General features: G+C 37.8%; 1 protein-coding gene and 1 pseudogene across 1 annotated transcript in view; both read right to left on the minus strand.

The window, feature by feature from the left end:
* Positions 1-14,917, minus strand: part of SLC9B2 (solute carrier family 9, subfamily B (NHA2, cation proton antiporter 2), member 2) — a 53,454-nt gene that overhangs the window by 19,096 nt on the left and 19,441 nt on the right. The window contains exon 8 of the mRNA XM_006893095.1: positions 12,348-12,497. Coding sequence (XP_006893157.1) covers positions 12,348-12,497 — 150 coding nt within the window. The remainder of the gene's footprint in view (positions 1-12,347; positions 12,498-14,917) is intronic.
* Positions 9,309-9,919, minus strand: LOC102845060 (annotated as a pseudogene).

The following is a 14,917-nucleotide window of genomic DNA, read 5'->3' on the forward strand; positions in this document are numbered from 1 at the left end:
TGTTGAAGATTTTTCATCTCTTTTCCTGACCCTCCCCCCAGAATGATGTCTTTTCTTAGGACTGGGCCCTTCTGATAATAAAGTATGATCACCATCTAGGCTTTTAAGGAGTACCCTGGTTGCACTTCCTCCAAGGCAGACTTGTTTGCTCATTTGACAGTTCATGGGACATTCAGTACTCTCCCCAGGCAACCCAATACAAAAGCCACCAGGACACGAAACTTTTTCTTTGCCAGCTGGTGTAATATTAAATTTTGTCAGTAGAGGGTTCTAGAGATACCGCCAAGAAGAAGAGCTTTTACTTTGTTTTTCTGTGTCTCTTCCCAACACTCGCTTGCACCACTGCTTCAGCACCAGGTTCTTTCCTATGATGTGAGCAGCAGCACCTAGTATTCAGCAGCTACTTTCAGTAATTATCTGGACACATTAATTACATTTTCTTTTAAGGTCTTTCTCCATGCAGCCTGTTGTTGTGTACTGTGGAGTTGAAACCAATGCACAGCTGACCCTCCTGCAGGTTTTCAGAGGAATAAATCTGGTGGATTTGAACCACGTGTATTCGGGACTGCAGTGCAACTTCTTGCCACTAGGCCACCACAGTTCCACATGCAGCCTAAAAGGTGAATTTCCTGCAAATTTGAAAGGTGGATTTCCAGCAAGTTCTACAAGCACAGACTACAGCAATTTCTGTAGCATAAAAAGAGACACAGCAGCACCATCTTAAACAAGGGGGTATGGGTACAGCACATCTTCCTTGGTTGCTGTAGCTTGGTGTATTGCTGAGGCTGTTCTTATAGTTGTTATTCTATATTCTTTGGAACTCTCTTCTTGCTAGCCAACTCCTTATGTCTCTGCTCTGCTAGTTAAGAATTATTTACATTAAACTTTGCCTGTTCAAGTTACTGTGCATTTTCTCCTTTTTGTTAGGACAATAACTGCTAAAAGTACAAGCTTTATAACACATAAAGCAAACATAAAAAAATAACAATCCTAGGAAACTTAATAAATTTGAGTACAACAAAATTTACTTGTAACAAATATGAACCATAAATAAAAGCAAACAACAAAAGAGAAAGTTTTTAGCATGTACAAGAATAAGGAAAAATAGTCAATCAATAAAAAGCAATAAGGAAAAGACCCCCTGCTACCAAAAAGAGATGTAAATATACAAGTGATTTACAGATGAGAAAATGCAAAGGACCAATAAAACACGCTGAATTAATTAAGAAACAAAAAGTGGCATATCATCACAATGTAAACAAGAAAACTTACTAACTTACATAATGTTAAATAGTTGTGAGATTGAGGGGGAAACTTTCATACACTATTTAGAGAGTAAAATCTGGTAAAGGTTTGGTGAGATAACTTAGCAGTGCCTATTATAGTATCTAAGAATGTTTACTGAATGGATCAACTGAGAACCCTGGCACAAACAGTGCTAAAACACCTGACTAAAAATTCTGTAACTTGGCTCGGAATCACTTTAGTCTTTAAAGTAACATCCTTGCTTTTTAAAAATTTAAAGAAGTTCAGAACAGCAGATGTCCCAAAGGCAACACATCTTTTCATTTCTTGACAACTACTACCATTGTTGGTGGTTTTATGTGCTGTTGAGTTGCCTGTGACTAACCCAATGTACAACAGCCCTAAACCCTGCTAAATCTTTTGTCAACCTCACTGTCTCTGATACATCCACCCCGACTACCCCAGTCATTGAACCAGTCCACCTCATAGAGGGTCTTCCCCTCCTGCACTGTCGCTCAACCCTCCCAAGCATGACATCCCTCTCCAAGGATTGGTCCCTCCTTGCAACATGTCCAAAGTATGTCAGATGAAGCTTCAGAATCCTTGTCTCCAAGGAGCAGCCTGGTTTAACCCTCTCTAGGCTGAATCTATTCAGTTTCTTAGCAGTCCATTGTATATTCAATACTCTTCTCCAGCACCACAGCTCAAAGACATCAATTCTCCTTTTGTCATCCCTAGTCATTGTCTAGCTCTCCGACACATAGCAAGTGATTGTAAAGACCATAGACTGTATCAGGTGCACCTTAGATACTAATTATAGATCACAACAAAATGAAACCATTGAAAACTCCAATCATTTATCAATCTATCATGATGTTATTATAAATGCAGTGGATAGAGAGCTCTCGTGGTGTGGTCCATAGGGAGTTGCACAGATAAACCAAAAGCCGTCTTCTTCTGGCTAGAATCGACCCGCAGCTCCAAGCAAGAAAGACAGGAAATCTCCTCCCTTGCAATTTATAGCCTCCAAAACCCTGCTGGAGTGTCAGATATGAGCTGATCCTGACTTGATGGCAATGTGTTGAGTTTTGATCCATTGGTGAGGCTTTTTATTTTACTGATGTTGAGATATAATCCATCTTGAAGGCTGTGGTTTTTTTCTCTTCTGCAGTAAGTGCTTCAAGTATTCTTTACTTTTTGCAAGAAAGCTTGTGTCATTTGCCTAATGCAAGTAATTGATGAGTCTTCCTCCAAACCTGATGATACATTCTTCTTGAATTTACTCAGCATACAGAAGAAATAGGTATGGAGAAAGGATACAACCCTGATGCACACTTTCCCCAATTTTAAACTATACAGTGTTGGCTTGCTCTGTCTGGACAACTGCTTCTTACCTATAGAAGTTTCTCATGAGCAGAATTAAGTGTTCTGGAATTTCCATTCTTCTCAATGTCACTGTTGTTATATGCCGCAGAGTCGCTTGTGACTCACAGTGACCCTATGTACAACAGCTCTGAAGCCTGACATGTCCTGAGTCAGTCTTACTGACTCCAACACACTTACTCCCCTTGCCCCAGTCACAGCATCAATCCATATCATCCGGGGGTCTTCCTCTCCTGCACTGTCCCTACACTCTTCAGAGCATGATGTCCTTCTCCAACCACTGGTCCCTCCTGGCCATTTGCCCAAAATATATGTGACAGAGTTTCAAAACCCTAGCCTCCAAGGGGAAACGTGGTTTCACCCTCTCCAAGACAGACCTATTTGTTTTCTTGGTGGTCCATGGTATACTCAAGACTCTTTTCAAGCGCCACAACTGAAAGGCATCAATTCTTCTATCATCTTCAGTCATTGCCCAGCTCTCTGATGCATAGCAAGTAATTGCAAAGACCATGGCCTGTATCATGCTTACCTTTGTCTCTAGACTGACATCATTGCCTCTCAATGTCAGGCATAATTTATTATGATCAGCACAGTCAATGTCTTTGCATGGTCAATAAAAAAGTAAACAACTTTCTGGTATTATCTAATAGAATTCCGTAAGAGATTAAAACAATAGCATACAATAACATACTATGACAGATTTAGAAGCAGGAGTGGCATCCACTTCCTAAATAACATGTCTCCAGAAACTCTATGAACTTTTGATACAACTTTGTTGTAGAGGGGCTTCAGACCTTTTGTTCATAGGGTCGCTATGAGTCATGCTTGACTTAAAGGCAATCAACAACAACAATAAATATTATGAAATATAATAATCTTAATGATAAAAAACCAATGAGGAAAATGTAAATGAGTCTTAATGATAGGCTAAGACTTTTTCAACAAACTATGAAATGTGAAAAGATGATTTGTTTCAATCATAATTAAATGCAAATCACATCAATGAATAATACACTTATTTTTCCTTGTTGTATACCTTTGAATTGGATCTGTCTGGTAGAGGAGGAGACTGCCCCTCCTTCTCCAGCAGAGCATCTGGTGGATTCGAACTGCGCACCTTTGCGATTGCAGCACAGCTTCTTGACCCTAGGCCACGAGAAGTCCCTTCACATTTTAGATCTGAAGTTTGAAAATGTGCCGATCAGGGAAAAAGACCCTATCCCATATATTAGCAGGACAACAAACTGAGTCAGCTTTTAAAAGAGCAAACTGATATGCATATTTTATATCCGTATATTCTGTAATAGCGCAAATCTTCTAGAAGTTTATTCTATAGATAAAAATAAACTATATTTTACTAATATTAAAATGCAATTTTTAATATTTCAGTATTTCTGAAATTGGAATGTTAGAACTTAACATGTTGTTATATGCCATTGAGTCAACTATGCCTCACAGTAAGTAACCCTATGAACAATAGCTCTGAACCCTGCCCTATCTTGAGCCAACCTTACCATCTCTTACACAACTGCTTCCATTGCCACAGTCACTGTGTCAACTCATCTCATCCAGAGTCTTCCTTTCTTGCTCTGACTCACCACCCTTTCAAGCATGATGTTCTTTTCCAATGTTCCTCCTTGCAACATGTCCAAAGTATGTGAGACAAAGTTTTAAAATCCTTGCCTCCAGGGAGCAACTTGATGGTATTAAGGGTACCTAGAAATTATAGTGTCTTATATTATAATTAATTACATTGTTGTTAGGTGCCTTAAAGTAAAATATAACACACAGTAAACCTATGAACAGACTTGACCCCTGGCCTATCCTGTGCCACATTGCATCTCTGACACCTTGGAGCCGAGTGCTGCAGTCACTGTGGCAATCCATCTTGTTGAGGGTCTTTTTCTCTTAGACTGACCTTCCACCTTTCCAAGCATGATCTCCATTTCCAAGGAACAGTATTTTCTAACAGCATGACAAAAGTATGAGAGGAGAAGCTACGCCATCCTTGCCTCCAAGGAGTACTCTGGTAGCACTTTTCCCAAGGCATCAGTTTGTCCTTTTGGCAGTTCATGGGATATTCAGCACTCTGCTCCAACATCACAACTCAAAGACATCAATTCTTCTTCTGTCATTCTTGTTTACTCCAGCACTCAGATGCACAGCAAATGATTTGAAGACCATGACCCAAATCAGGTGCACCTTAATCTTCAAGCTGACGTCATTGTTCCTCAGTACTTTGGATAAGGACAACAGACTTGCCCAGTGCAATACATCTCCTGCTGGTACCAAGGGTGTTGACTGCAGACCCAATGTAAGTCACTGACAATTTCAATCTTTTCTCCATTTATCCTGATAATTGCTTATTGGTCCAGTGGTAAGGATTTCTGTCTTCTTGCTTTGGAGATGTACCATACTGAATGCTGTAGTTTTTTTATCTTCTGCAGCAAGCACTTCAAGTCCTCCTCACTTTGAGCAAACAAAGTTGTGTCATCTGCATAATGCAGGTTATTGATGAATCTTCCTCTGACCTGATGCCACATTTTTTCTTCATTGAGTCCTCCTTCCATGATTTGCTCATCATACAGACTGAATAGGTATGGATGAAGGATACAATTTTGAAAGACACCTTCCTTGATTTTAAACCACACAGTATTCTCTTGCTATTTTCAGACAACAGCTTCTTGGTCTACATATATGTTTTGTATGAAGATAATTAAGTGCTCTAGGATTCCCATTTTTCTTAATATTAGCCATAGTTTGTTGTGATCCACATAATCAAATGCACAGTCAACAAAATACAAATAGACATTCTTCTGTGATTCTCTGTTTTCAGCCAGAATCCATCTGATATCAGCAATGATTTCCTGGTGCCACAGACTCTCCTTAACTCAGCTTGAATTTCTGGTTGTTCTCTGTCAATGCAGTATTCTAGCCATTTCTGGAATATCATTAGTACCATTTTGTTTGCATGGAAAATCAGTGATATTTTTTTTATAATTTCCACATTCTTCTTAGTAGCCCTTTTTGGGAATGGGAACAAATATGGACCTCTTCCAGTCATCCAAACAAGCAGTGGCTCTCATCCAGGGCTACATTTATTACTTGATATATGTTGCTTGATATTTCATTGATTCCTGGGATTTTATTTTTTGCCTGTGCCTTCAGTTCAGCTTGAACTTCTTACTTCCTTATCATTGCCTCTTGTTTATATATATATATATGGTACTTTTTGAAATTTTTCAGTCAACTAATTCTTTTTGGTACCGTGATTCTGTGTATTTCTTCCATCTTCTTTTGATGATTCCTGTATCATTCAAGATTTTGTTTATAGCATCTCTCAGCATTGTATCTTGAGGTATGAATTTGTTTTTGAGTTCTTTCAACTTTAGAAATGCTAAACAAGTTCTTCCCTTTTTTATTCTCCAACTCCAGCTGTTAGCATATGCTGTTGTAATACTTGTGTTTGTCATTCTGAACTGTCCTTTGAAATCTTCTGTCAGCTTTCTACATTTTGTTCCTTTGTTTTGACTTCTCAATGCTCTAGAGCAATTTTCAGAGTCTCTTCTGACATTCATTTTAGTATTTTTTTTTTCTTCTGTCTTTGTAACAATCTTTTGCCCTCTTCATGGAAAATCTCTTTTATTTCCTCCTATAATTTATCTGGTCATCAAAAGATGATTTCATCTTACATGGATCTATAATAAAAAACTTTGGCACCAGCAAGAGATGTACTGCACTGTACAAGTCTGCTATCAGAGACCTCTCCAAAGTATTGATCACTAGTGTTCAATGACTCAAGCCCAAGGTAATATTTTATTTCTTTTCTTCAGCCTCAACTTGATCTTGTATATGAGTGATTGATGGTCTGTTCCACAGTCAGCTCCTGGTCTGGTTTGAGTGGTGACAGTGAGCTTCTCCAAAGATTCTTCCCATGTTGTTGTTGTTAAGTGCCATGGAGTCACAGGCGACTCATAGCAACCCTATGAAGGAGAGTCCTCAACACTTGTGTGTCTTTCATCCTCTCTCCAGGTTCATAGGGTTTCTGGAGGCATGCTGTTATGGAAGTGGATGCCACTCCTGCTTCCAAGTTTGTTTCAACCGGGGAGCTCCACCCCACTCTCTGTTCACACTGGGTAACCAGCCATTAATGCATTTGACACATCAGTGTCACGGTGTTCAGCCTCACAGCAACCACAAGTAAGTGCTGTACGACAACTTGTACACTGGGGCTATACGACCTAGAGGAATGTTTGAACAAAAACAATGAAAGACAGCCCCGAGGGCCGCAGATTATCGCTTTCTGTCCACTGGGCCACCTGATCTCTCTCTCTATGTTGATGTTATTGTTGTTAAGTGCCTTCAAGTCGCAGGCAACTCATAGCAACCCTATGAAGGAGAGTCCTCAACGCTTGGGTGTCTTTGTAGTTAATTTGATGTGGTTCTGTGTGGTTCATTGGATCAAGTGCGTGTATAAAGACACTTCTTGTGTTTTTTTAAAACGGTATTTGCGATGAATAAGTCATTTAATTCACAAAACTAAGTTTTTCAATTTTCAGCCTCCTTTTTGCCACCAAGATCATACTTTCTAACTACCATTACTTCCTCTTTGTTTTGCATTCCTATCACCAATAATTATTAATTCATCTTGATTGCCTTTTTGGTCAATTTCAGATTGTAATATAAAACAAAACATTTATGAATTATTGTTGAAAAAACAGAGGATTTGTAAACCTATACAACTAAAATATAATTCATAAAAATGGAGGGTTGGGAAAGAGTGAACAGATAATGAATACTGCATTGGAGCAGAAGAAGGAAAGAACTGTTTAAAAGCAATATATGATTAGGCATTATATGTATGACAAAAGTCCAGAATAAGAGGTGCATAGCAAAGTGAACTAGGGAAGGGGAAGGAGGAAATTATTAATAATGAATGAATTTTTTTTAAATAAAAAAAGTGGAGTGGGAGAGGAGGAGTGGAGGGAGGAGATGTGTAACAATGAAAGACTGAAAAATTCAACTTTTCTGTAAACATTAAAATCACAATATTTATCTATCTATCATCTATCATCTATTTCCTTAGAGTTTCTGAAATATAGTATATACAAGGATATTTTGTATGCTTTCAAGTCAGAACTGATTCTCTAGTGGGTTTTCAGAGGCAGTTAAGTGCACAGGAGATTGCTCAGCCTTCTCCTGTGTAGCAGCTGGCAGATTTGAACTGCATACCTTCGGGACTGCAGCACAACTTCTTACCATTAAATCAGATTATATCACAAATATACACAAGCATAATCCTGCTGAAGATTATCCAAACACAGTATATTGACAGAGAACTACCAGAAATGTAAGCTGGGTTTAGAAGAGGCCATGGCACTAGAGACATTATTGCCAATGTCAGATAGATCTTGGCTGAAAGCAAAGAGCACCAGGGGAATGTCTGTGTTTATCGACGATGCAAAAGTATTTGACTGTGTAGATCAACATATTGTGGCTAACCTTGAGAAGAATGGGAATCCTAGAACACTTGATTGTACTCATGCAAAACCTATACTTAGACCAGGAGAAAGTTGTGAACCAGAGCAGATAACACTGCATGGTTCAAAAATCAGGAAAGGAGTGCACCAGGGATGTGTCTTGTGTCCATACATGTTCAATTTGTAGGCAGAACAGATCATTCAGGAGGCTGAACTTTATAAGGAGGAACAAGTACTTAAGGATTGGAGGAAGACTCACCAACAACCCATGTGGATTTCCTTATTCTTCATAATACCTGGGAAGGTTTCTTCTAGTACTCCTACAATTTTCTCAGTGACTTCTCTGTCACTCCCATGTTCTGGAATTCCAATTATACGAATGTGGTTCTTTTTTTTTTTTAAATTTTGCAACTATTTTTAATCTTTGTAAGGAAAAAGTTGTATTTTAAACAACCTGTAGTTAACATATAACAGTACTCAAATGGACTTGTAACTACTCTACAAAACAAGACTACAGTGGAACAGAATATGTGAAAAAGAGCATTCTGCTTCAATTATACCTTTCCTGAGACTTGAAATAATAACAAGAAAACACACACAATAAAAAATGTTACCTTTTAGTCATTCATCAAAAAGTGACATATTAAATATAAGAGATTATTTAATCCTGACTCATAAAATGATAATAATATATGTCAGCCTATATGAATTCTATATTACATTTCCTATTTTATGATAAAAAATATTAATGTTTAAGAGGAAAGTTAGCATGAGATTAGCAGTGAAAGAAATTACTGCTATCCTAACAGTTCAAAAGATATTAACATGACATTTAAGAAAACAAAGTGCTATCCATGGCTTCATACATAAGGATAAAACCCACTGCTATTGGGTTAAGCACTCCTAAATAAAGTTAAGAGGGGGGAATATATATATGTGTATTTTCTGTGCTAATATGTATCTACTCCTACCTCTAGAGAAGTCAAATAGATTTTGTTGATTACTTTCCTTGTTTTAACAACTTAATAAAGAAAGCTCATTTCTTTTCATCACTGTACTAGTTTAACCAAAAATAGTAATTTTTTTAAACTGTAAACGAGATCATCTTTATATAAAGGAATAAGTTAAACAGCAAATTCTCACATATAGACAGTAAGTATAACTTAACTCTCAAATGATGTATCCTCAGTTCAATGAAAGTCAGGTTACTGGAGTCATTTCCTCATCAGAGTCACTGGATTCCGCTTTTAGTTCCAATTCTCCTAAAGCTTTGTCTATGCTTGTAACATTTTTCTTCTTGCACTTCTTGGGAATTGCATCATTAGCACAGATTTTTCTCATTTTAATGTTAGGCAATTTCTTCAGATCAAAATCCCATTCCCTGAATGTTTTCAGATTATTTCTATCTACAATGTCTGGAATCTCAAGTCCATATCCTTCATACTGCTGTCACTCACGTTCATCATCTGCTTGATAACTGTCTCCCGGGAACAGTGTCGCCTTCCCTGCCTTTCTTTGATGCTATTATGTAACTCAATCCGCTCCAACTCATTTTTGAATCGATTCAAATAACTTTCAATTAATTCACAAGCGTCTTTCTTTGAATACTCTACCTTTTTGGGTTCAAGATGATTTTGAAACCACTGCAGTTTTTCACCAATAATGTTGAGATGCAAAGCTTTTTCATTCTTCAATTTTTCCTTTCTTCCTTGTTTGTGAGCCTCTCTTGTAATTTGACCTGCTTTTCTACTATATGGATGGACGAATTTTTTTTCCTGTCTTCCACTTTTTCCTTTTAGTGTTTTAGGCATGGTGACATCTTCGTGACCACAGCCAGCACCAGGGGTCCAGACTTAAGTAAACTATCCCGATAGAAACTTCAGCCGATTCAAGTTGACAAGCACATGAATCTGAATGTGGTTCTTTTTAAAGTCATCCCACATGATTCTAATTTTTCTTCATTTTCTTTACGTCTCATCTCTGACTTTTCTTCTAGTATGATTTCAGTGAGGCTTCTGTCTTCCAACTCACTGACTCTCTGTTCTATGTCTTCAGTTTTACTTCTTTGTTTCACTAGTGTGTTGGATACTTCTGTAATTTCAGTCTTAATATTCTGGATTGCATTCTCATGCTTTTCTTTTATTTTAGTATTGTATCGGCTGTACCCTCTCTGTCTAGTGATTATTTTTTTTTTAAGTTCTTGTACCTCTTTATTTGTACTTTCAATTCTTTCTTCCATCTTTTGATTTTCTACCATTCTTGTTCAAGCTGTTCATCAATATATTTCTCCTGGATTTCTGTCTCTGGGGTATTTTCTCTCTCGATGACTTAAATTGTTTGTTCCATCTCTTGCATCTTCTTCCGTAGCTGTTCAAATAACTCCACATCAACATAATTCTTCTGGTTCTCTTTATCTGAGGTACTCGTTGGGTCTGCTTTTTAGGAGAAGGGTTATTTTGTTTTTTCATGAAGACTGAAGCAGACTGCTACTTTCTTAGCATTATGTGAGTCTTTTCTTAGTAGATGTTAGGCTTTTGTAACTATTTAATGTCAGAATAGCAAAAGACCTGTACATTAGTGTTCCCCTTTTGGTCTGAGGTGAGGCCCACAGGGCAGAGGGCCCATAGTGGGAAGACTGTTGTCCTCTGGAAACCAGGGCTCTTCCACACCTCTTTCTCTTGTGCTTAAGTATCACAAGCTCTCCACATGAAGCAGATGGACAGCATTGCTTAAGGACAAAGTCATCAACCTTGCTTGACAAAACAGGAGGACCTGAAGCATTTGCTACAAAAACTCAAGACCGTAGACTTTAATACGGATGGAAGCTCAACATCAAGAAGATAAAAATTCTCACCTCTTAGCCAAATGGCAGCACCACGATAGATTGATAAATTATTGAGATTGTTAACAATTACAACTTGCTCAGCTCCACAATTAACACTCTTGGCACCAGCAGTCAGTAAATCAAAAGATGAATTGCACTGGGGAAGTCTGATGTCAACAACCTTTCCAAAGTGCTAAAGAGCAATGGTGTCTGTCAAGAAAACTAAGGTGTGCCTGATTCAGGCCATGGTCTTTGCAATTACTTGCTAAGCATCAGAGAGCTGGACAATGACTAATAATGAAAGAAGAAGAATCAATGCTTTCAAGTTGTGGTGTGGAAAAGAGTCTTGAACTCCTGGACTGCCAGGAAAACATGTAGGTCTATCTTGAGAGAGCCTGAAACCAAGTTTCTTCTTGGAGGCAAAGATTTTGAAGCTCTGTCTCACATACTTTGGGCATGCGGCCAGGAGGCACCAGTCCTTGGAGAAGAACATCATGCTTGGAAGGGGAAAGGGATAGCCCAGGAAAGGAAGTTCCTGGATGAGGTGAAATGACACAGTAATTAAAGCAATAGGTTAGGTGTGTCAGAGTCAGTGAGGCTGGCTCAGGATAGGGCAGACTTCAGAGCTATTGTATAAAGGGTCGCTATAAGTCATGGGTGACTAGAGGCACCTAACAACAACAAAGTGATTTTATTGAGCCCTCTTTGTTTCAGGAAAAAGCCAAATCATATTCTAGAACACACTGTTGGGGAATGAATGGGTAGATAACAAGCCTTGGTGTATAGTGGTTAAGCCTTTGGCTGTTAAGTGGCCACTGGTCAGTCCTCTCAAGAAAAGAACCTAGCCATCTATTCTCATAAGGCGTTAACCCAAATATCAAACCTGTTGCAGGAGTCAATTCTGAGTTACAGTACCTCCGTGACACAGTGACATTGCCTCTGAATTCCAAGACTGTAATTTTGGGGAGAGATTGCCAGGTCTTTCTCCCATGGAGCAGCTGAATGGGTTTGAACCACTAACTTTTCAGCTGGCAGCTAAGCCCCAGCTGGAATCCTTCCCTGTGAAGATGGCAGCCTAGGACACCTTATGGAGAAGTTCAACTCTGTCCTACAGAGTTCTATTGAGTACCTATGATTCATATTGACTTGAAAGCACATTAAAAAAATGCAACTATAAAATGCAATACTCTGCAGCCACTACAAAAAATATGCAGATCGTTCCCCTCTCCAAAAAAAATGCAGAAGGTATTTATGAAAATATGATGAAAAAGGAGACTGTTTTGTGAAGGTAAGCATTATACATATACTTGTGCTTATAAGTTGTTTTTATTATAAAATGTTATTTGATGTTAAAAATGTGTTTGGCAAGAAAAAAATATGAATCTTATCAGAAAACAGTTGTGAATAAAACTTACCTTTCTGCTTGTCCATCCAATGCCTGCAAGGAAAGCCATGACCAATGTACACAGACCTCCTGATCCAGGGAAACCAAAATACACACTGCTGAAAACAGCCAGCACAGAGAACCCCAAAACAAGGAATGCTCTCTTCAACACAAGATTGTCCTGTAGAAGAAAAAAGTAAACGAGCAAAATTATGTTGAGCAACTGATATTTAATAACTTAGTTTTCCATAATATAAATTTTTAGGAAAAGAAAACTATTTCATGCATCTTAAATTTATGACTTAACATTTACTTTATTTTTTTCAACAAAGGCAAAACTAATATACACATAGGTGTATGTTCCTTTTAGGAACACCAGTTACCTTCCTTGTATTGTATGATGCTGAACAGATTCAGCACAGCTTCCAGATTAAGATGGACTAGGAGGAAAGGCCTGGAAAGCTGCTTCTAGAAACTAGACAATGAAAATTTTTACAGTGCTTTGTTCTACTGGGTATAGAGTAGCCATGAGTTGAGATTGAGTAGCTTACAGCAACTAACAAGTTATCAATGAATGATTTTACAGAGTTGAATAGAGTAGCTGAAAAACAATGCCTGGGTTTTGGATGTAGACAGACATAGGTTAAAATTCTAGCTCTTTTATATCATTGGTGTTTATGCAGTGGTTATGTTACTTAACTTCTCTAATATAGTATAAACCTGGTATACCAACAAATAATAACAATTATATCCTAGGGTTTTTCTAAATGTTAAAATTACCACATCCCTTTTCTATTCAGATTTTCCATTTAATTTGAAGCTCCATTAATTTAGATTGAAAAACAGCTTTTTAGGGTTTTGTTTTTTCTTTTTTTAAAATAAAAGGGACAACTGTATGCTTATTTGTCTTTAAACCTTAAAATATCTTGATCATTTTAAAAGGCATGCAGGTCCTGGAGGCAGATGATACAAATCCAAGTTCTTTTGCTTTCTAGTTGTATGTGACCTTGTTCTACTCACTCGTCAACTCAGTATTTTCATCAATAAAATAGTCATATTTGTATTCGTGGGTTATTATACCAATTGCACTGCCCCTGAAAAACTTCTGTGATGACAAAAATATTCCATAATGCACTGTTCAATACTGTATCTACTAGTCAGTATGTCTACTGAATACAGAATTGAGGAATTGCTATTCTTGCTGCCCAAATGTCAACCACAATGGAATGGAGTGAGAAAGAACAGTATATTCACACAATAGAATATTATTCAGCATGAAGGATCAATGATTGTGTAAATTGCTACCTAACTTGGGAAGGACTGGAAAGCATTCTATTAAATGGACTCAGTCTCATAAAGACACTGTATAAGACCATTATTGTAGAATAAGTATGAGGATCCAAGGAGTGGAGGGGGAGTAGGGGGTGAGGATGGGGGAGGTTTAATTATAGGGTCTCACAATTTGATGGGTGGAGGGGGGCGGTGGGAAAGAAAAAGGGAAAGATCCAGTGTGAAAAACAATGTCTGTATTACTATTATTGTTTTTAAGTAAACTTTAAAAGTAAACCAGTATAAAAAAATGTATTGAGAAAAAGGTCTCTAAACATTTTTCATTTCTAGAAGAAGAGTACTGGCTGCCAAAAGAATGAAAAGGATGTCCTAGAATAGGTTTATCCAGAGAGCTCCTTGGAGGCAAGGATGGCAAGCCTTTGTCCCTCATACTGTGGATACATTGATAGGAAAGGCTATTCCTTGGAAAGGGATATCACGTTTGGAAAGGTGGAGGGTCAACGAAAGACAGGAAGACCTCCATTAAGATAGACTGACACAGTGATTGCAACAATGGGCTCAAGTGTATCAGAGACAGTGAGGATGGCACAGGATAGGACAGGATTCAGATCTGTTGTGCATAGGGTTGCAATGAGTTGTACTTGATGGCAACTAATAACAACATGTACACTTAATATTAAGGAAAAAATGAGAAGTTAAAGTTGAGATAAGAAAATAATCACCTGAATGAACATATTTTTGTTTCCTTACTGTTGAGTAAGGAACCTGGATGATATGGTGCTTAAAGAATTTACCTTGTAACTAACTGACAGGTTGGTTATTCAATCACACCAATTGTTGTGCAGGAGAAAGGTGAGGCAATCGGTTTTTGTAAGGATTTAGCCTGTATGCAGGTCTACTCTACCCTACAAGGCTGCTATGAGTCAGAATCATCTCTATGCAGGGGGCAATGTGGAGAAATTAGTTGATAAATTAACGTGAACATGACTTTTAGTACAGAGTCCTTTTGTTTTTGGGACAGAATACTTTCGATGCTATTTTAGCTTTTTTACTTTAACCAATAAAATGATTTAAAAATAGACAAATATTGAACAACTAATTTACACTGGGTGGTAATTCCTGTTAATAGAGAGACTTCCTAAGAACTATGATGAAGAACAGAACTCATAGTTTTATTAATTTAAAATTTAATTCGTTAAAAATTCAAATTACATCGTTGTTGTTATGTGCCGTCGAGTTGCTTGCCACTCATAGCGACCCTATGTACAACAGCCCTAAACTCTGCTCTGTCCTGTGCCAATCGCACTGTCT

The sequence above is a fragment of the Elephantulus edwardii genome, unplaced genomic scaffold (assembly GCF_000299155.1).
Source record: "Elephantulus edwardii isolate Elephantulus edwardi_28Jun2011 unplaced genomic scaffold, EleEdw1.0 scaffold00122, whole genome shotgun sequence".
In the NCBI taxonomy this organism is placed as follows: Eukaryota; Metazoa; Chordata; class Mammalia; order Macroscelidea; family Macroscelididae; genus Elephantulus; species Elephantulus edwardii.